The 22,513-nt window shown below is 41.2% G+C and overlaps 1 protein-coding gene across 1 annotated transcript; it reads right to left on the bottom strand.

Moving 5' to 3' along the window:
- Positions 1-343: 343 nt before the first annotated feature.
- wnt9a (wingless-type MMTV integration site family, member 9A) lies at positions 344-21,736 on the bottom strand. Its single transcript, XM_084913043.1, has 4 exons — positions 21,600-21,736; positions 7,270-7,529; positions 6,865-7,127; positions 344-4,471 (listed from the first exon to the last, which is right to left on the bottom strand). The coding sequence occupies exons 1-4, from the start codon at positions 21,689-21,691 to the stop codon at positions 3,950-3,952; spliced, it is 1,137 nt and encodes a 378-aa protein (XP_084769169.1). The 5' UTR covers positions 21,692-21,736; the 3' UTR covers positions 344-3,949.
- Positions 21,737-22,513: the final 777 nt, after the last annotated feature.

Raw genomic sequence — 22,513 nt, 5'->3', positions numbered from 1 at the left:
TTTATGAAATAGTCAGACCAGCCGGTCTGGCACCATGTCACAACCATGTCACACTCAAAGTCACCTTTCTTCCCCAGGTTTCAACTTCAGCACATTGTCTTGACTTGTTACATGCCTAAATGCATTGAGCTGCTGCCATGTGATTGGCTGGTTACATATTTGCATTCATGAGCAGTTGAACAGGTGTACCTAAGAAAGGAGCCAGGAGTGAACATATTAATTTCATATTTTCAGAGGCTGAATCCAGCAAATATGTGTCATCAATAATGGAAGAACTTTAAATTCAAGGCATGATATACTAATTAAACTTCAATGCTACCAAATAATGCAAGTACATATTAAATAATTTAAAAATCCATTTATTATTTCAGATTTTTTCCGCCTTTGTTATACAAAGATGTTAAATAACTTAAATACATTCTTACCAGTCATTTGTGATCTGTTTAAACCTACAAGCTATACACATGAGGTAGAGGAAAATAATTTAGAGTTCCCATAAGACATGAATAAGTGAACATGGACAAAGCTTTGTTGGTGTAATATTATCACAAAGGACAATACATAGCTGGTGTATTTTATCTTTGTTTTACAAGCACAGCACAAATCCTAACAAAAAGTACATGTACATGTAAAGTGACCCAAAGGTGAACAAGTCCATACTGATCATCAGTCCTTTCACAAAACTGCTGATTATACAAGATTAAGTTCTATAAAATATTCTTGATAACTGTGATTTTCTTTGCATGCTTTCAGAAACTGCATTACCGCGAGTGAATTAAACCAACTAAAAGTGAGCTGATTTGAATTTTGTTAGGATTTGTTAGTGCTTAGATAACAATCTTGAGATATAAAATGAAATATGTTGATAGTATACACTGCTTCTCGAAGCCTCCACCCCAAAAGGAACAAACACCCAAAAAGAAAACAGAGTAAAAAATACAGGATATAAAATCAATTTAGACTTTGAAGTTATTTACACTAAACACATGCTCATAATATATTTAAAAAATAATTTATCTTTCCTTTCTCTACAACATAGAATTTTGTACATGATCCACTGATGACTAAACAGTGCAGAGTTTTGGATTTGAGAGCGTGGATGACTGTGACATCTAAAAACCCAGCGGACTGCTGCATCGTGCTCCTCTTTTCTGGAATAAATTTCTACGCCTATGTACAATCTATAAACAAACAAAAATGCAATCTGTTTGCATTTCCTGTCGTGTCTGTTTTGAATCCGTTCAATAGTAGAGAACCTCACCGTGTTTGGGCCGAGGCGGAGTGTGTGGCGCAAACACACACCAGAAGCTGTGGCGAGCAGGCATTTGTGCTTTGCGTCTCTGCATAGCTATTATGGTTTCCATGTAGCGTGCAAAGTTCTATGTATATGTTTTGACCAGTCTTTATTTGGCATGCCATCTCATATCAAAATGCTTGGAATTCATCTGCTTTAGACAAATAAGCCATGCACGGTTCTCTTCTTATCAGAGGGAGCTTTGATTTAAATCACTGTGAAACTCCTTTTTAAAAATGCACTGTGCAGCATTGATGATTGAAATCCGTAACCATCTCGTTTCAGCAGCTGTATGCCGTTTCAGCAAATGCTTCACTCATTTATTTAATTTCAATTTGTGTTTCAGATGCTTGTGAGAGTTGAACATGTGCCTCACTTTTGTCTCTATACCACAGGAGAAGAAACCTTTGCTATTTACATTTTTTAATAAAAAACAAGAAGAAAAAAAGATTCTGCACTGCACTGTATCCATAAATACAGATCTTTAAATACTTTAAAGGGCTTTTGGGCTTCAGTGCGTGAATGGTGCTATAATACAAAGCTGGGTCCCTCACTCAGTAGTTAATTCACACCAATCTAAAATATGGCCTATAAGGTCCTGTATTTGATAAAATATAATGTTTCTAAGCACTAAGTGCTGAGAATATGACAAAATTTTGTCTGCATTGTTTGTGTGCACAGAGGCATTTCTCATAAAACTGTAATGGAAACAATTTGCATGTTCTTCTAGGTCACGAGAAGAGATACTAAAGTTATCAGTCAGCTAGTTAGCTTTGCATAAACGCCGCAAACTTGGACACAGCGAGACTGAAATGTGCCCTAAGGTATCAAAAGCCACCTTTCAGTACCTTTAAGGTTCACTGATTAACAAGTTACATCCTGTCTGTTTAATATGTACAAAAAAGCGTAACAAAGACGAGGCGTGGTTTAACTTCCTGGATTAAACAAACAAGATATAGGAAGCCAAACAGTGAGTTTAGAGGTGCTGATGGGCTAATTTTGTTAAAAGTAGCAGTTTCCTCTGTTTCTTTATGATAGGCTAAGGAAAAACCAGACTGAAGTTTATTATTTCATACCACGCAGTACTTCCTGCAGTGTCAAACCGTCACTCTTGTATGGTGGGGTCAGCATGCTGCATTGTGTTAACTGTGTCAAAAGGTGCTCAGCAACAAGATGAAAAGGTAAAGTTAACTTATAAAAACAACTTCACTGACTTCAGAAAGAAGACAGCCGATTAGTAAAACGTAGACATAAATTTGCGGAACAATTACACAAATATTAGTTTTATAATATATCTTTATATTAGCTAAGAGGCTTATGCTTTCATCTTCACTTGAACAAAAAGTCAGTCCCCCCATACTGTTTGAACTTCCACTGTACACACTGCGTGTCAATGTATTTCATATGGCTCAATCAAATTTGTGGAAGCAGAAGAGGAAGGAAGAATACGAAATGGCAGGGAGTTAAATTCCTCCAGTTCTCCACAGTTTTCTTTAGAACTTCAAAGTAGATTTAAGCTTCACAAAGCTCTACACTTTTTGATCCGAGTCTCACGTGGGCCTTCTGCTGATCAAGAGATCACCTGTTGCTATGCTTTTGACTGTAATAACAAGGCCGCTGTCATCTCCACCTTGGATTCGGATGTTCTTTCTGGTTTAGTCAAACACATATAGTGGTTTAAGTTATTCCCTGAACACTGGCCGAGAATAGCCTAAACTGACTGGTTTAGTTATCTTCTGTTAATGTATGTACTAACAGCTTCATATTACAATATTACAAAAAAAGAAAAAATTAAAGATATTTTTGTTCCTCCCCATGAAGGAGTAGTCCCAAAGGATCTATAAATTATCCACAGAAAGATGTCAGACACAAACGTGCTGCTTTCCAAAGGGCCTTGTCAACATGAATCAAAAAGAAAACTGAGCAAGAGCACACAAACAACAAAACATTTGTGTGGTTAGTGGTTTGTTTTAACATAGTTAGATAAGTGGCTTATATAATATCATTACAATATAACTGAATTTATGTACATATATATGCAAACACACAATGTGTGTGAGTGTAAATATGTGCGTGTAGAGTAATTCTTACACCCTGTCTTTTTCCTTTTTTTTTCAGTTTCCGTATATGGTTTTGAATCGCCATAAAAAGTCGTCACTTAATTTTTCCGCTCCCCCCCTCGCTATCTACCTCATGTTCACATGCTTACAAATACTGTACACACGTAAAAATTGACAAACACACACACACACACACACCATTCCTCTTTGGGCAAAGCCCCAGAAATCAGTCTGTTGGTGTAACTGTCTTTGTGTTGTATCCTCATTAACTGGGCGTTAATCGGCTTTCTTGCGAATTGATGACAAAGATTTTTGTTTTTCTTAAAGGAAAGTGAAAGCGTCTCTCTTCAAGGTAACGCTGTGATAAAGAGCTTGAGATGTTGACCCAGTTGTCTGAGAAAGTTTTTATTCTGCAGGACCTCTGAAACCCAACCCACAGAAATCCCTCAAAGTGCTTATTGCTTCTTGGCTCGCTCCTTTTTTTCTTGCAGAACGCTGCTCCGACACCGAAAGCAAAACTCTGCATGAGAAAAAAAAATGCTCCTCTTCAACACAACCACCTTCCTCTGACTGAAAGGGCTGAACGGTGCCCTGTTTACCCCTTGCAGGTGTAGACCTCCTCTCTCTGTGTGCACTGCTTGCATTCAACGTAGCAGCACCAGCGCACCTGGCATTGGCAAGGCCTGGTCACCTCCCTGCTTTGAGTGTTGTGGCCTCGCCCGCAACAGATAGCATCACAGTTTTTGTCCTTGTAGCATTTGCGGGCTGCGGTGCCCGGTGAATATTTGGTGGGTCTACAGAAACTGGGTGAGTCCTCGATGTGGAGCAAGTCCATAGTGCGGGGGATTTGATCGTTCAGGCCGGGCAGGGGCTGTTGTTGTTGCTGCTGCTGCTGCTGCTGCTGCTGCTGCTGCTGCTGGTTGCGGCCCGTGGAGATCTCTCCCTCCCCGGTGGCCTCGTTGGTGGAGCTGCCGACCTTGACGGAGGTCTCGTAACGCTGCTTCAGCTGCTTGCCGATCTCATGGAAGGGCTGGAGCTGCCTCCAACAGGTCTGGACGGTGCAGGAGCCAGAGACGCCGTGGCATTTGCAAGTGGTCTCCACTCCAGCCTTGATTACCTGGACCAGAGACAGAGCAATACTGTTAGCCACTGAGAACCAGTGAAGGCACACAATGAAAGGTATGCAATTTAACAAGCTTTTGTTTAGCAAACAGAACTTGAAAGAGCCAATTCATTAAAGTATTCTCACAACTAGATGAACTGGGTGGAGTACGGCGGCTTGGGAAGGTTATAGACATATATTTTACATTCATTGCTCTCTTTCATATCATAATTAAAGGGGAAAAACTTCACTTATTGCTTGTGAACTAAAGGAGAACAATGGCATCTGAGGCTTCTTGTATAAAAGAAAAAGTGAATTATAGTTTGTGGGAGGATTGATTTTGTTATAATAACCACAGATGAAATTTTGATTAAACAGTTGTGGTTATTATGATAAGTGAGGGGAGGTTATGGGTAAGAAGAAGCCACAAAACAATCCATTCAGTCAACTATGGGAACCCTTCATACCTCCTCCTATACTGGGTACTTTACTAAAATGTGTTTTTTTAAGCCCAGAGTTGATCAACCCAGCGCTATAGTGCGGTAATTTTGGCATACCCAGAGCAAAGTCACGCAAACGTTTGGGAACAGAAAGAATACCGAAGAACCCGCTTTTTGTCTTACACAAAATCACACATAATTGCAAGTGAAACAGAGGAATTATCAGCTAAAGAGACCACAACACGTTACTGTAATATCACTTGACCCCCTAGCAGTCAGCCAGAGTTCATTTCTGCATCCACCACAATGTGTAAAGCAGAGTGTGTCCGCGAGAATCAATGACAATAACATATTGTCTTATACAGGGTTTGGAAACAATTTACAAATCTTTTCTCAGACTGTGAGAGAGATCGGGGAGCAGGAAGTGCATATTCATCACACCAGCAGGTCAAGAAAATTTGATAGGTCAGCCTTTAAAATGTCGGGGGGATGCAGGGGCTCGCACATTCCAATTTTGTCCTCGCCGTGGGAATTCATCCTGAGCGAATGCGATACACCTCGCTACATGTGCAAATTACGAAAAGAAAAAAACAAAGAAAGAGCCAAAACAATGTTGTAAATCTTTTATCACAAATAAAATCTCCAAGGAGACTGGATTTAGGAGAGCCAAGTTGAAAAGGAAGAGCTCGCATTCGTTTGGGGGAGAGTTTTATATCTGTTAATATTTGGGAAGTGTGCTTTAGCTGTAATTCATTTTGAAACCAAAATGAAAAAGGCCACAATAGGCACAAAGCACAGTAAAAGAAATATATTCCAGACCATTAGTTTGCTTTGGCTTGACATATTAGGAGCATTTATTCTGCTATTAAAAACACTTCCAAGATGAAAAACCCGTATTTGCTCACCACAAACAATCACTGAATTCTACCAGAGCACAAATGAGACTCTTAGCCTATCTAATCTGAGAGAGAAAACCAAATATTGACTAATGAACACTTTCAGATTTCACTAAAATTTACAGCAGCATTACTCTGGGTTTCTTTTAAACTTGTGTGTTGGATTTTTGAAACACTTCACAATTTTTTTCAATTGATTTTGCTCTCCCAAAATGCCCCAGTTAACATCATCCAGGTGTAGGGAAGTTCAGGTCCCATCTGGTGATCCTAATTACATATTTGGAGACAGTTAAGATGGAGCCCTTTGAGTCAAACAGCAGTGCTGTAATGTTTAAACTCCAGTACAAAAGCAAAAGCCAAGATATGGAAATGCAGTGTATCCGGGATATGGCGCAAAATGAATCGGTACTTCACATTGATGTTTGTCGACAAAAAGAACTCAGAGTATATTGTATTAATGCTATTTTCCCATCGTTTAAATGATTCATACAAGCAATTAGCAAACCTTTCTGTTTACATAATGTCTGTCTCGCCATATGAACTCTGACCCTCTTCAAACTGAAGTGTGTTTCCTAGTTAGATTCATGTGTATGGAATAACTCAAAGTCTGTAGAAATTGCAGCGTTAATAAAAGGCGAGTGAAGCTGACACTTTGGGTAAATATACTGCTATGAAATTAGAGTTTGATAAATCTTTCTTTTTCTTTGACTGTTACTCCTTAAAAGTTTTCCAACATCGCTGACATGTAGATGAATAACTGTCACAAATTAAAATGAAGTCGAATTTAATGTTTTCAATAAATTATTAGCTAATATTGTTGCTGTCACAGACCATCATACACCTCTAAGAGGCAACAATGTCGTAGAAGGAGTTGGAGATCTGAGATCAAAGCAGCAGATGTTGAGATATTTGCTTTTGTTGCGTCGGCTGACTTTTGGCTCGAAGCACGGGTCAAGCTCCAGAACGAATGAATCCCCCATTTCCCATGGTGCAGCTAGATCGTGTCTTTGGTTAGACCAAGTAAGTAAATAGTGCTATCGGTCGGTACGTCATGACCATTTGACGCACTTACCTTCATGCCCACGTTCGTATTGTGCATGTCCACACGTGCACGTAGATCCTTGTTCGAGCGTTTGCCCAGGAAGTCCTTGACAAACTTGTTTGCGTATTTGAGGTTGTCTCCGCAGCCTCCCCACTGCCACGCCTTACGGTTCTCCAGGTCTGGGGCCTCGTCGCATGTACAGCGCTCCATGCGTCCTGCGCTGCAAGCTTTGGCCATGGCATGAGTTAGACCCGCTGAGGAGATGGCGTACAAGAAGGCCGTCTCTTTAAATCCTAGAGAAGCCCGATGGAGAGTGGCAATTGGGAGACAGGAAAATAAAGGGTTTTCTAAAGAGTTGGCTCACTCACACATTAGGTTTTAAGTGCACAAGAATAAAATGCATATTCAAATGGGAAGAAAAGTAGTAATAATCACCTCTTTTTAATATGTTGGCTCGGTGGCGCCCCTCTAAGGTGCAGTTCCACCTCTCAAAGCGGAATTGGTACTGGCATTCTAGGGCGCTCATGGTGATGGCCTCTCTTAGAGTCTCCGCCACGCCCGGGTCTCGTCTGCACATCCTGCGCTGCTTCTTTTCTAGTTTGAGCCGGTCACACAGCTTGAAGTGGGCCCTGCCTATGCTCTCCTCTGGTAAAGAGTTCAGTGGCAGGACAGACAACGGTTCATTACCTGTCAACCTGGAAGAAAACATCACAAGCCATTTGGAAACAGAAAGATACTGGGATTGTCTTGATAAAGTATTCAGACAGAACAACAGGATACTGACCTTCCTGAATAAACAATAAAAATAGCAAAGCTATACTGCATAAACAGCACAGCTGCTCACATAATGCTCAAAAGTTTGGTTAATGTTCAAATGAATTCAGCTGTTCAGTGGTTAATGTTCAGGGGAAATCAACATTTGCTGGAGATTGAGATCAACTCTCGGTGCAGGTGTGTCTGAGTAAAGAGCAAATTCTCTGCAGTGGTGGAAAAGTCAGGTTTACCATGTAATTCTTTTGAATTTTGGATACCTAAAAATCCTGTTGTAGAACAATGGAGTTATAATTAGCTTTTGTTTTAAAGCAAAGGAGAAACAAATCATACTGTTGGCATTTTTGTGAGTAGTTTTTATCCACAGGGAAATTTAAAAGAAACGGGGCACTTAATGTAAGAGTGCCTCTGGAGTACTTTCAAAAAAGAAAATGTACTCAGTAACTTTAGGTTATTTCAGAAGCAGGGAAATCAATATCTCTGCCTCTTACAATGTAAGTACACAGTATTATTAGTGGTGTGGGCTTTAAAAATACCTGTAGTTGTAATTAGTTTCTCCTCTCCTTTAAAACTGAAAAAGGTTACTTACTATGTTATTTTACTGTAGTGACATTTTAAGTACCAGTAGGAACACAAGTCTTTGTACTGAAAATTGCAACCTATTCACAAAGATTTACATGGGCAACTGGACCGTAGGTTATGGGCTGTATATTGAAGTTCTACCAAAAGTTCCTGAAATCAATTTTTTTTCCATTTTACAGCAATAAACTTCCAGCATCAGCTGCATACTGACCACTTTAATACTGCAGTACGAGGTTATAATGTGCAGATAACAAGGCATTCAGTTAGTGTGGGGACATTTTAAACATTTGTACTCTGTGATCGTGTCTGTCGTGTTACAGTAAAACAGTAGCCAGCAAATGGTTGGTTAAATATTTATACCAGATCCTTCAGATGGGTGGCAGGTTGTACCTCGCTGTACAGATTTAAACATGGCACACAGTATTGCTGCTGTCATTATAAAAAGTCTTATATATCGTATAAAAGTCTTTACATCTGAAAATCTAGACTTTCTGTAGGGGACATAAAACGTGGTGATCTTTTTAGTTCTGTGTTTCTGTCCCACCTCACTCTGGGCTAAACTCTCATTTATGATGTCATCAAGGGGTTTCACTTAGGGGCAGACTGGAACAGCAATTTGACTCCATCCCACGCCACTCTGTTCATGCAAATTGTAATCGAGTACTACCTGGTCATCAGGCTTTTTACTACATAATTATTATGTCAAAAGATTATTGGACATCCACTTTGGAAACTGGAAAGAATGTTGGTGGTGAAAGTGTCGGTATCTACAAAGAAAAAAATGAAATAAAATAAACTCTACAAAAGAACAACTAGTTAATTCATGTGCTCTTTTGTATTATGTGATGTTGACATAATATCGTTATCTGATTTGACATAATGTCACGGTTATCATTAATTATGGTATGTAGCAAAACCCCGTCACTGAAACTGGCCCACTTATCTGGAATAAATGTTAACAACATTATAAACACAATGGGACCAACCAGCCAATCTCAACACTGAGGTTTTCAGGTATGCTAACAGTGCTCTCAAAATGCCCACAAAGAAAACCTTGAACTCTGCAGCTTTATTTTTTGACAAACAAAAGTATCAAACAAAATCCCCCGAAACTGAACTTAAGATACACCGCCACAAGAAATGTGTGTGTTTAAGCTACAGTCCACCCAGACCCAGACCTTTTTTTTAACCTTTTATATTGACCATCCTTTTCTTAACAGGTGTTACCTGTTAAGAAGCACTCCCTTGCAGAAAGCGAGAATGAGCAGATTCAAGTGCACATCTGTGCAAGTCTTTGGGGTGTGAACTCTGATGCTAAGCATGCTGTGGAGATGCATGCAGTCTGCGGGAGTCAAGGGTGTCTGAGAGGTCTTTCAACTCACTCCTGTTTGCTACATATAATGTAGCAAACTGTCAAGATGACTGTTCACAGTAGCCCAAAGTGGCCCTTAGGCTACTGGGAAATGACACAGTGCTCCAGACAGCCAATGGTTAAAGTTAATCCCAGCGCTCTTGATGAAGCGAGTACAAGTTAGAAATTATATTTTTAAATAATGCTTAAACAAAATTTGTTGTTTATTATTACGCTCAGCAACATTTATGAATCAAACAAAGGCAGACCGTCAGGAATGAGCTCAAGACTCTAAGAACAACTGCATAAACGAGGCACCTGTATTCATCCTACGGCTGCAAAGTACTTCAAATACATCTGTGAAGGTTCTCAGTCATCCAGGTCATCGTAGTCAAAGGAGCTTGCAAAGAAAAGCGTCTGGACTTCTTTAAGTTTACTTGAAGACGTTTCACCTCTCATCCGAGAAGCTTCTTCAGTTCTAAGGTCAAATGGTGGAGAGTCCCAGATATAAACCTAGTGGGAGTATCCCCCCACAGAGGGACAAAAGGACCCCCTGATGATCTTCTAATCGCCTGAGCCAAGGTGTGAAACTGGGTGTGGGTCCCAATCAGCCAGAGTTTCGGGTGTGTTCATTGTGAAACCTGGCCCCACCTTATCAGGTTTCACAATGAACACACCCGAAACTCTGGCTGATTGGGACCCACACCCAGTTTCACACCTTGGCTCAGGCGATTAGAAGATCATCAGGGGGTCCTTTTGTCCCTCTGTGGGGGGATACTCCCACTAGGTTTATATCTGGGACTCTCCACCATTTGACCTTAGAACTGAAGAAGCTTCTCGGATGAGAGGTGAAACGTCTTCAAGTAAACTTAAAGAAGTCCAGACGCTTTTCTTTGCAAGCTCCTTTGACTACTTCAAATACAGCGAGTAAGAATTTCGATTCTAAACATGGTATGGAGAACATGTGGCAGACTTGCACTCCTTTCGTCAGTTTATTTAAGGGATGCATATATAAAACACACAAAGCGGGGACTGCCACATAGCTGGCAAAACCTATAACCAGCGTTCTGAGGTTGTGATGGAGAGCGCAGGGCATTACTTTCATAAACACACACGGGGGACATGACTGTCAGCCTGTGACCATTTTGGTCACACCAACTGACAGGACTGGCACCCTAGTTGTTCATTATGTGTAATTTCTGGCCTCCTTTACACTGTTAAAGTGAAACTGAAGAATAAATGGATTTACTGAACTCACAAAAGGCACAAGCTCTCTGGCCTGTTTGCTTTTTGCAGCCGGACTTCAGACTTTTGAAGGATACTCGTGCAAGGAGCGACACAGTATTTATCAATGAGATTATTTATCAATGATCTGGACTCCTGGCATTCAGTGTAGGCTGAATTTTCCAGTGCACTAAGGCACTAAGGATTACAGCTTGCACATGTCAACACCAAGGCACAACATCTGAAAAAGCGTACTTGAGAGACAGTGAAGAATTATTTTATTTTGAAAAGAGAGCAATCAGAACTGCATTTACTTTTTGGGCCAATGTTTGCTGCTTTCAGCTGTGATGACAAAACACATTTCGCATTTAAGATTAACACTTTAATCCTTCATATTTCCACTATCACAGCACTAATATACCAACAGTCATAAATTGTTGTCCATCCGTTCCTGGTTGCTAAAAGTATGCATACAGCCAAACCAATTAAAAGACGTCCAACTTTATAACTGTGAAGCGTAACCGCAGCAAATGGGAACGTTGCCTCACAGTTTACTACAGCCAAGCAGTCTGAAAAGAAGATGGAAATAAATTCTGCAATATTTTTGTAAAGGTGCAGAGCACCTGCTCACTATCTACACCTGGTTAGTTAATGTACCAGAAGCGATGAGCGCTGATTCGCATTACTCACATTTTAGACTTCTTTATTATTTTTCAGAGAATATTCTGTCACCACTCATGATCACTTGAGTCACGAACAGAAGGTCACAGGATTTATTCAACACAAGATTTGTTTTATTAAGTCCAATAACCGACTGAAATGTTTCCCCTCGAGTGCTCAATTTAATATCAGCGAACTTAATAGTTCACAGGTGTTATTTGATATTTTTCTTTACAATAAATTCATAGTCTGGTTGAGAATCCGTGTAGTCAAATCAAAAAAGGAGTCCTCGGGGTTTGCTTTCAGAATGGGTCGAACGGTTTTCTTTTTGCAAAGTGTGTTTGCCTATTCTTAACTTGTCTGACAGCAAGTTCAAATGGAAACCTGGCAAGCTGTGTCTTGACAGAGATCGCCCTCCCAACACACTTGGAGAATAAGAAAAATGTATGGTTTGAGGCGTACGCAGCGAGGCAAAGGGTGTCTTTCTCTGAACAACTGACATTTTCCTCTAAATTGTTTCACGCTTTGTTAAGACACTCTGATTGCAATGTCAAGGAAACAAACATAAAGTCTCTAAACAAACAAATCCAACGGGCCCGGCGTGTCGCGTACGATTGCCAACCTTTCCTCAGCACTTCTTTTGCAAGCGAATGTCAGGGATTGAATAACGCTGCAGAGCAAAGAACCTGTCATGTTAAAGAACATGTAAGACTTTTTTTTTTAATGCACACAACATTTTGCTCATGCAAATGTCTGGAAATGAACACAGAGACATCGATTAAGTGTACTGCTTTGGAAAGACTGCTAATGGTAGCTGAAATATACGAATACCAATATGCTGTGGACATTCCTCAGAAAGACATGCACAGTAACACGTATCAGCTCAGACCTTCCCAAACCCCTACATGCCTGCAAGTATTAGAACGACAGGCCTCAGATGCCTCGGCAACGTCTACTTGTCTGAGACAAAAACGATGGTAAGCGTGAAGCTGGAGGGAAGCCAAAGATGACACGACACTGATCTCAGCACCGCTGTCTCTTTTTCAAAGAAAGGTGGGGGGGGGGGTTTTCTAGCTAGTTGCAAAGAAAGCCTGAGGGTAAAGCGAGGAGGAGACGGACATTCGAGCAGAGAAATACTTCTTCACATCTCTGGAGAAGAAACTACTGGCCAAAGCTCACTCTTGTGCAATGTTTCCACTCTGTGGCAGACGAGAACGCAGTCAAATAGTATCACAGATGTACCGTGTTTTATTTTCTTCTATATTTAAAAAAAAATGTTTACAAATGGATGCACTTTTTAATACTTGAGGAGAAGAGTTGTTCATTTTAATCCAATTCAAATTCGCTGGATTCAAGATAATATTTTCCCTGGATGAAGGACAGTGACCCCTGCTATCACACAAAAGGGTCGCACACATTCCAATAAGATGATCTGAGAAAATAAATAAATAAATAAATCACACTGCTGTTTGCTGAAGAATGAACTCATTCAACTCGCTAAGAGGAAAAGAATTGGATAAGAGTTAACCTGGGTCAATCATAAAGTCGACTCTGAGACTCGGACAAAAAGGAATAACTGGAGTCTTCCTGCAACGGTGACAACAATCGCTCGCTCCATGAGAGCATTTCTTAAAAAATATGGGACCACTTTTTCTAGAATAAATGTAATTCACAGAAAAGCTCAAAGGTGAATGACGCAAAGACAGCTGCTAATATACCGTGTAGATATCCAGTTTTTTAAAGTTACCTATAATTAACCTTGTCTGATTCGTGTTCACATCAACACATCCAACAGTTTTCACTCCTACATGTCGTTTATATCACGTCCATTAAAAGCATCCATCCTGAATTCACGTGATTATCACAAAACGTGCGCGCTTCAAAGCAACGCGCATGCATCTTCGCAGTATCTTCCCCACAGTGAATAAGAAAGCACGAACATGTGTTTTCACATCACGGTCCATTTTCTGTCGTGTTTTTGTTTGAGGTGTTGGCACAGCAACACCAATTACACACGGAATATAACACCAACATATAAAACTCATTATTATCCCATGTGAGGAGGGATTCCTGCTGATGTTTGCTCAGCTTTGCTTTTTCCATTCACACTCTTGCCTCTACACACTGTGCAGACATCACTGACCTACTCTCACGCTGCACCTCCTCCACTGTCTTTCACTTGGTAACAGTGCAGTTTGTTTAGTCCTTTCTCTCCACCTGTCAGCACCTCCCATTGCCCGTGACATTTACTTTATATACATTTTCCAATGCAGCGGGTTCAGCGAAAACGGCCCATTTCACGCGGCGGAGCACGACAGTCAATCCTTCAAGGAAATCATTGACTAACTCTAAACTTTGCCATCATCACTCGCTCTCTGACTTTACATTGCACTCCTGGAAGTGACCCTCAGCTGGTAATTCTGCTCTTTCTTTATTAGTAAGGTATGTAGACAGCTAAGGATACCTACTATCTGTCATAGTCAGAAAAACATCCTATTACTTAAATGTGCTAGGCCTAAACAAATTCTTTCTCAGACTACAAACGCAGCTTGTTAATTACTCGTGGTGCTCATGTGCCCACAGAGACATATATTAACAGTGTCTGCATAGACATTAATCTCAAGAGTCTAAAGTTGAAAACCTTAGAAAAAGTAAATCTAAATTGTTAAATCTAAGTTGTTAAATAAGAGGTTATTTTCTCCTTTTTGTTAATGTGCGTTTGAATTTTGAACAGTTGGCGGTCAAACAGAAATTTTTGCTGACGATACTTAAGAAGGGATGAGTCTTAAAGAATTAAGAGAACGTACAGGGCTCGAGCTGCGGCTCTGTATGGATGCTTTCAATGTTAGGATCTGCAGCTTCTGTAGGAGATATCCATATTCAGTAAACGTGATATTACAGATTGCTGACTTAGTGTGTAATCACCCCCCGGAGATAAGAAAACCACCTGCTGAGCAATATCATTGAAAATATGTTTTCTTAATTAAAACAACAAGTTAATGCAGTAAAACAAACAAAACAAAAAACTTTCAGTTTTCTGTTTTTTGGGGCAAGAATTCACGCAGCTACACGCATGGATCTATGTGCACACGCACGTGGAGTCTTACAACCTTAAGTCAACACCTACAAGTTGTGGCTAAATGCGCCCAGACAGGAAAAAAAAAAAAAAAAGCACAAAAGCCACAATTTCTCCATCAGCCTCAACTTGCAGGTTGTGTGGTCTACTGTCTCCTAGATCACAACCAACCCCCCTCCTTCTTCTCCTCCTTTTTTCCCCTTTTCTCCAAACTTCCCCTATTCCCACTGGTCAGTTACTCTAAACGAATGTCAATCATTCCAACCCAGCTGTTGGCTCAAAACAAAACAGTCTCTAGACAAAACTATTGCCGTCTACGACCTTAACCTACACAAGACAATGATAGACGTGAACATGTGTCCTGGAAAAGTTTAACTGTGATGAAGACAAACTGCCGTGCTCACCTGATATTAATATGTGCAACGTAAGAAAACATATTACTCTGAAACTCTTTTGCAGTAAATTAGGCTTACCATCGGAGATCCCTTTTTTCTTTTCCTTTCACTTTTTCCTGCTGCCATAACAGCGTTTAAATATGCTCCTTTTGGGGGGGAGAAAGTTGTGTGCTTTTCTCAGAAATGTTGGATGAACTTCAGACCACCCTGCCCAAGTCCCATCTGGTGTATCCCAGGCCATGCCAGAGGTAGTAGGAATGTGAGCGTGTGTAGTGTTTTCCCACTGGCCCTCTCTAACCATTGCTGACAATGTGCTCCACAGCTTAGACATGAATAATTGGAGAAACCATGTATCAGTGTCGAATGACTCTCTGGTTGCTGTTGTCCACCTCCAAGAAGAAGTGTAAGAGAAGAAATCCTACACTGACCTCAGGCATTTTCTCCATGGTGAAAGAAACTGTTAATTCCACGAATCATTAAAACAAAAACAAAAAATGGGGGAAAGAGTAAACGATTGTGTATATGGCTGAGATAAGATAAGTCCCTAGTTGAAAGTGCTGGGTGTTGTGATTGCTTCTAACAAGCTGTGACTGACACAGTGCAGTAACACGACAAAACAAAGTGGTACTGGCCTGGGACTTAAGTAAGTCATTATTAGTTGAGTAATGAGCCTTTCTGCGTAGTGGGAATGTCGTGCAATGTCTAGAAGTACTGCTGTTCACAAAGCTAGGGGGGAAGTCCGCTATCTTGTATGACTTAACAGGATATGACCCAAAGTTATGTCATCTGCTGTCGTTTCTGGTCATTTACAACCCACAGAGGGTATGTCAGACTACTCCCATAAAGTATCTGAAGGAGACAGGACTCTGATATTTTAAATGCATATGATACTACGCATGGGTAATAAGTTTCACTAGAAAATACTTTTGTTTTACAGGTCAAAAAAGTAGGAAAAGGGGAGAAAAAATCTAGTGTCCAGCCTAACTTTTTAATCCACGACTGTGAATGTGGAAACTGGTAGCCGAGTGGCAGCACTATAGGATCTGGCCCTGGGACTGGGAGTGCGGGGCATGGTAAGAGGTTTAACTGCTATGTGAGAACTCGAGGCTTCTAAGGTCAGCAGCTCAGTTATAGTCACTGTGTGACTGGCACAGATTGGGCGTGCAGCAGTGTCCGCATGACTCCCCAGTTCTAGCCCACACCATGGCACAGAGTAGCCCTGTACCAGCGCACCGACACACCAAACACACTCAGGCACACATACTGTACTCGGCTCTCACTGATTCCACATGCTGAACCACACTGTGGCTATTTGTGTTTTTATCTGTTGTACAGTGTCCTTGGGTGCTTTGAAAGGTGCTATTTTTAAATAAAATGTATTATTATTATTATTATTATTATTATTATTATTATTATTATTATTATTATTATTATTATTAGGTGAGACTTTAAGGTCAGAGAAATTCAGCAAAGCAGATACAAACACAGTACTTTTTTTTCCCACATATAACATGTTATTCCTTTAAATCTCATTTCAAATATTAAAGCCCAAATACCTTTTGTCACAGCATTTTTCAAAGTTAAAGGCGCTAAGTGTCGATTGACCGCGTCTGACAAAGATTTTTTCGGCTGTTTTTGTGCTCACTCGTGACTCGTATATCAACGGGAGTGAGAAAAGTTTGACTCTTGACAAGTGCTTGATGATTAAAAAAGCAGCTGAACGTCATGCAAATGGGCCACTTTCAACGTGAAATGAAATCTGCCCCAGGGTGAATCGCAGAACGTCTTCCGTGCCTTGGCCTGTTCACGTCAGTGTGTGTCTCACTGTGTCCATTCTCAAACTAATATTCTGGCTTTATGGATAAATAAGCCTTTTGGGAGAATCTTAGAGTATATAGCACACCCATCCCAGTGAAGCATCTGAGTGCACATCAGCTTAGTCTTCTATATGATCGTGTTTATGCAAGATAAACTCAGGTTACCCTGCAAACAGGTGGATGATACTGAAAAAAGGGTTTTATGCTGACTGCTGCAGAAATAATCTGTTTGATTTTGTTTTTAAAAAGACACTAAATGTATCAAAATCTATTTTTCTTGGATGTGATAAAAGCAGATATTCTCTGGAAGGCCAAAGTTTTAAGTGAGGGTTTTGACAGTCTGCTAATCTTGGCACGTGTGAGGTGCCATGTCTCTTCTATCCCCACAAACTACGCAGAGAAAACTCGCCTGTGGTCAAGGATGGAAAACACAGGACATAGTGGTCACACTAACTAGCATCATCTCATCAATGCCTGACCACTAAAAGTATCTTGAGTCTATATTAGTTTTCCTGTTTTGCAAATCGCCCATGTCTCCAGCTCCATCTGCAAAGATCATCATATGTTTGCATTTTAACCAAGAAGATTTTCCTCTCCGTATCTTCAAGCTATCCATCAATGAAATGTACGCCTGGACCTGCTGCCCTTTTATAATCAAGCGTCTCTTAATTGTGGTCTGTTTGGCATCCTGATGACACGAGAACTGTACCTCCTTCAAATGTGAGCACGCCAAACGCATTTTAAAAGCCTCTCCAAACCATTCAATCTTCAAAAATATCCATCACAACCATGTTATTACACAGTATGAGCCCCATAACAGCCCACATCAGGGGCCACCGAGCTCTTCTTAACAAAGGTGAGTACCAAGCTCTGTAATTACTGATGGTTCAACCCATAAAATCAGCAGCTACACTATGCATCTTCCAGTTTAAAGACATGTAAATTTGTGCAAAAAGAAAGTACAGCTTTGCTCTATAAGCTTAAGTTCAAAGACATTTTGAACCCATCATGCAGGATGACCACAAGTGGGCATAAGCCAAGTAAATTTTGCACTACATTTACATTTAATGTTTTCACGTTTTGTCTCCTATTTATACACAAGAAAGAGCTGATGGAAGACCATCCTGCACTCTCAGACAGTACTGCACCACCATGTGGTACCCACTAACATAGCAGGACTCCAGAAGGATGTGACAGGGTACAGAGCTCAAAGCAAAGCCTGGCTTAGCTCAAATCTGGATGTATCAAACAGAAATATAAAGAAAACAAAACTCTCTTTTAAGAGGGACACGCGGTCAGCTATCTAAGCTTCCAGGTTCGCGTGATCTCACTACACTACACTGTCAAGAGAATCCTATCTTCTTGGCTCATGCAAAAGTGATACCCTTTGAGGTGTGGCTATAGCCACAGGATATCCTATGTAGTTGGGAAATCCCTCTATCAACGGTGCTCCCCGCCCTGCTGCACGTCAGGGCTAATCAGTCCTTAAGGCCTGGTAATGAGACGCTTGCCACCACTGTCTGCCAGGCAACGCCAGCCTGAGCCCGCACTAACTCTGCTCCTTCTAATGAGTGGTAATCACCCAGAAGCTCCCCACAAACCACTGCAGGGATGCCAGCACGCACATAAGGCAGGCAAGCCAGAAGACAGGAGGGATGGGGGGGAGGAGGGAACCAAAGGAAATGGTTAGATGGAGCTGCTTAAAAAACAAATTTTAACATTTTTGCACTGTGCTCAAGAAGTAAGGCTCCTTTGAAACGTAAAAAAAAAATGCCGTTTGATACATGCCAGGAACTAAGTCAGCAAAATGATAAAATCCTCAGACGGGCTGCACACTGAAGAAAAAAGAAAAGAAACATCACTCCTCCTCAATAAATTTACACACAACCCATTTGCTATCCTGTTGCTCTTGGCTTACTGCCTCACTTAATGGAGCGCTGAAAACAATAATTGCATCTGAAAGGAGCTCTGCTCTTCAGGATCAAACCGATGATAGAGATTTTAAGGATATTGCAGCAATTAAATAGCAACCGCTATATTTGCTTCTTCCGGATGCTGCGGCGCGTCTGTGATTAGCAAATCCCAGTTGCATGACTGTGGGCAGCCTTCCTGTATATGTCGCATGTGTGCTAAAGAAAAACAAACCCTTGACTCAGTGTAAGGACTCACATCCAGCACAGTTTACAAGACCGCAGAATGACAAGCCTTTTACCAAAACTTACATTTAAACCAACAGAGTCGTCTCAGAGAGCACTCTAAGCCCTCACGGGGTCACCTGAGCAAACAAATCATCCCCTTTGCTGACAGTTAACGCCATATCTGATCAAGGTGCTGTAACCTTAAGGTAAGTAAGGCAAGCTCAGTGAGCATCTCCAATTCAAGCTCTAATGATAACGGATTTAGCAGAACCAGCACCTGCCACAACAGGCTGAGGGAAAGAAAATGAGTGTTCACATTCTTGTGGCAAAGGATGACAATTTAAGCGGGTGCTTGGCTACGCCAGGAATCCCACCCCACCCTCAGCTACAGCAGACTAGAGGCAGCAGAGATTGTGTTTATGTTACACTTATGCTCCACCGCACTTTGGAAATTGGGTATGCAACATTGACCCTCTATTTTGAGTAAATCAGTACCCAGGGGGCCCTAAGATGCCTCGTGCTCATGGAATATTTATTTGAACAGGTTTGTGTTAGTATGTCCCCCGGTCAAAGCAGAGCAAGACTGTGCTGGAGTGTCACCGGTGTCGAGTTTCTGGGAAGCCGGCCACGGGGCAGTCACATTTTGTATCTGTGTCACCTGCGCAGGCTCTTTCAGTATGTTTCATGTTCCTCAGCAGCAAGGCTAAATCATTCACTGACACTCATTCATATTCCTTTCTCCCTGGGCCACAGAATAATAAATCTGGAGTATTGTAATACCACGTGTCTCTCTGCACTACACATGCCACAGATAGAGAACAGACTGACATAGGTAATTGAAAGCAAGTGCTAACTGAATAAGTAAATATGCATTACCATTAGAACCATTAGGGCTGATTTTGGTGCCAATTTGGCACGTCATCTTTAATACAAGTGCCTGCCAAAGGGCGACACTGCAACAGGAGGGGAGACAGAAACAGAGAGCAGTGATACATTTGTCCTTCTAATGCAATTTTAGAAATGAATTGAAACCAAAGACCAAGAGGCAGAGAGAGAAACTACTTGATACGTGCATGAGTATTAGACATGATGATGCTTTGCTCAGAAGGGGCTGAGATATTTCCATCACACGGAACTACTGCAGGTGTCATACAACTTGCTTGCATCACCCAGTTTCCAAAATTAGTGCCAGCACTTTGTGCAACACTCCACCCCCACCCCCCAACAAAGAAAAAAATATTACCCAGAGATCTGAAAAACAGTTACTACTTCCAAAACTTCTTTTGCCTTGACTCAATAGCGAATACATACTATTCAGATAACATTTGGCTCCAGGAGAATGTAAAACCCACTTCAACAGGTCGGCAGGTCTGACATACTAGGCTAATGGGCCCTTAGGGGACAGTTCTTGTGCTCTCTTGCAGATTCACATCAGTTCCCAGATCGCCTAACACTCCTGGATCCTGCACAACACCCATACCTACCATAAATTTGACTCTGCTGGCAAAGCTTCAAGTGTCATCACTCTGCAGTCTACAACCGTTTGTCTCTGTGTGTCTGTGTGTGTGTCTACCCTGTAAAGGAACACTAACAGCACCCATCAACAGAGATATTTGTAGATAATACAGAAAAGCACCAAGATCTTAAATGTGTTTAATGTGCATTTCCACTTGCACAGGTACATTCCAGTCTGTGGGTTTCTTTTCGGATTAAAGCTCTCCAGCTCCAGGTGAAATATGGCTGCGGTCCCACCTGACATGCTGACCTCATTTGAATGACCTTGGCTTACCAGCACTGTTAATGTTCTTCTGTAACTAAGACAGAAAAGGAAGCTGAGAGTGCAGAGCATAGGAGCAAGCAAAGTGCAGCATGAGTAGCCACTCTGAAGTGGAGGTCATAGTGGGCTACACCTAAAATCCAAGGCGTTCCCTGGGAATGACTTACTTTGAAATATACACCCGTGTGCGCTTTCTAAATGAAACAATGTTGCGGGACGCGATTCACGAAACGCTAAATTTTTCAGATTAATTTCCTGACACGTGTTCCAGCTGTTTTCGTTTCTCCCGTTTTTATCTGATGGAGGTAGCAGAAGAAGAAAAAAACTGCCAGAGTTGTGTGATGTTTTTGCTGGATGGGGGGATTTTTTCTGTGCAAGCTGAGCAGACGTTTCGGCCACCAGTTCAGTCAGTCAGATCGCTTTATTGTTACCAGCTGTTGAGTCTGAGGCATATACACTCACCTTTCGGCTCCACGGCTGTTTTCGGAGTCGACTAAGGATATGATTTTACAAGTGTTTCAGCAAAATAACCCCTTGACCGCTACCTGCCACTCAAACGTGCCGCGCTCACTGTACAGTGGGCGCTGGCTCAATTGTCAGGGAAAGAATGGAGGGGAGGGGGCTCTCACCGGTTAAAATCATACATACTTCCACCTATATTATATTAGATTATATTTGATTTAATTTCATTCTAAGATAACCCCCACACTGCTACTTTTTTTTAATTAGCAGCACCTTCACTGAGGTAAATTCTTGAGCAGACAACCGGCTGCACACACCAGCTGTGAGGCCTCCAGGTGATACCTCGCTGACCCGAAATCAGTGCTTAAAAAAATAATCTTCCTTATTCCACTTTCTAAACTCACTAAAGAGTTTTCAGTGACTTACGACATTTAAAAAAATTACCTGCTTTGAACCAATCAAATCAATGAAAAGTAGCATCATGGACTTAACAGTGGTCTGTCATCTCTTACCCGAAATATGCTATGGTGGGTCCAGGCAAGTTGAGAAGATACACTATAACTGTGAACGATAACCATCCCAGGAGTAGGTGTCCATCCAGCATTTTGCTGCGGCTCCAGGGCAGATCATTTCGTTTCTCCTGAGTAGCTGTGTAAAATCCCTTGTTGAACGTTCAACACTTCTTATACAGAGAGGAGCTGCTCTGCGCTCCTCCCATCAGCAGAGAGAGAGAGGGGGAGAGAGAGAGAGAGGGAGCAGCACCGCGATACATACAACCCAACTGATTCACAATTCCCCTCTCATGTTTCAGAAAGATTATTCATCTCAGTGCGTCTTAATTTATGATTGGTGTGACAGCTTCTCCTCTGTGGGCGTTTTAAGCACCACGCAGTCGGTGTTTGTGCAGATTGAAGTCGCTCTGAGCCGGACTGGACGGTGTGATAAAATACCTGCACTCAGTGACTGTTTATTTCCAGAATGGCAAACCAAGAATTGGTTTGAGTGCAGCACAAGCAGCACTGAAATATCGCAGCAGTGTTATTGTAGTCTATACACTGCCCTACATAGAAGTCCAGGTGTGTTTTTGTTTTGGATTTAGTGTTTTAAAATGTCTTACATATGCACGTGTTGGAAACTAGCTGAGGGTTATTGTTACAAGTACTCTACTCAGATACTCAAATACTATAAGTATACTTAAGTATGCACAGCTGATGAAAAACCCTTACCACAAGGGCACCGCTGACTACAGAGGAAGATCATGTGATTTTACTGAAAGCACCAGAGCAGCTTCTGGAGTAGTGTTTTTATTATTATTATTATTATTATTATTATTATTATTACAAGTGTATTTTGCATGGCAATTGTGTTATAAACTCATGTTTGATTTGTTTAGGTTAGAAGTTTTATATTGTTGTTATGGGCAATT

Source organism: Perissodus microlepis, chromosome 18, assembly GCF_051167445.1.
Source record: "Perissodus microlepis isolate ML-2025 ecotype Zambia chromosome 18, ASM5116744v1, whole genome shotgun sequence".
In the NCBI taxonomy this organism is placed as follows: Eukaryota; Metazoa; Chordata; class Actinopteri; order Cichliformes; family Cichlidae; genus Perissodus; species Perissodus microlepis.
The sequence above is the reverse complement of the archived record's forward strand: the minus strand, read 5'-3'. Positions and strand labels throughout refer to the sequence as shown.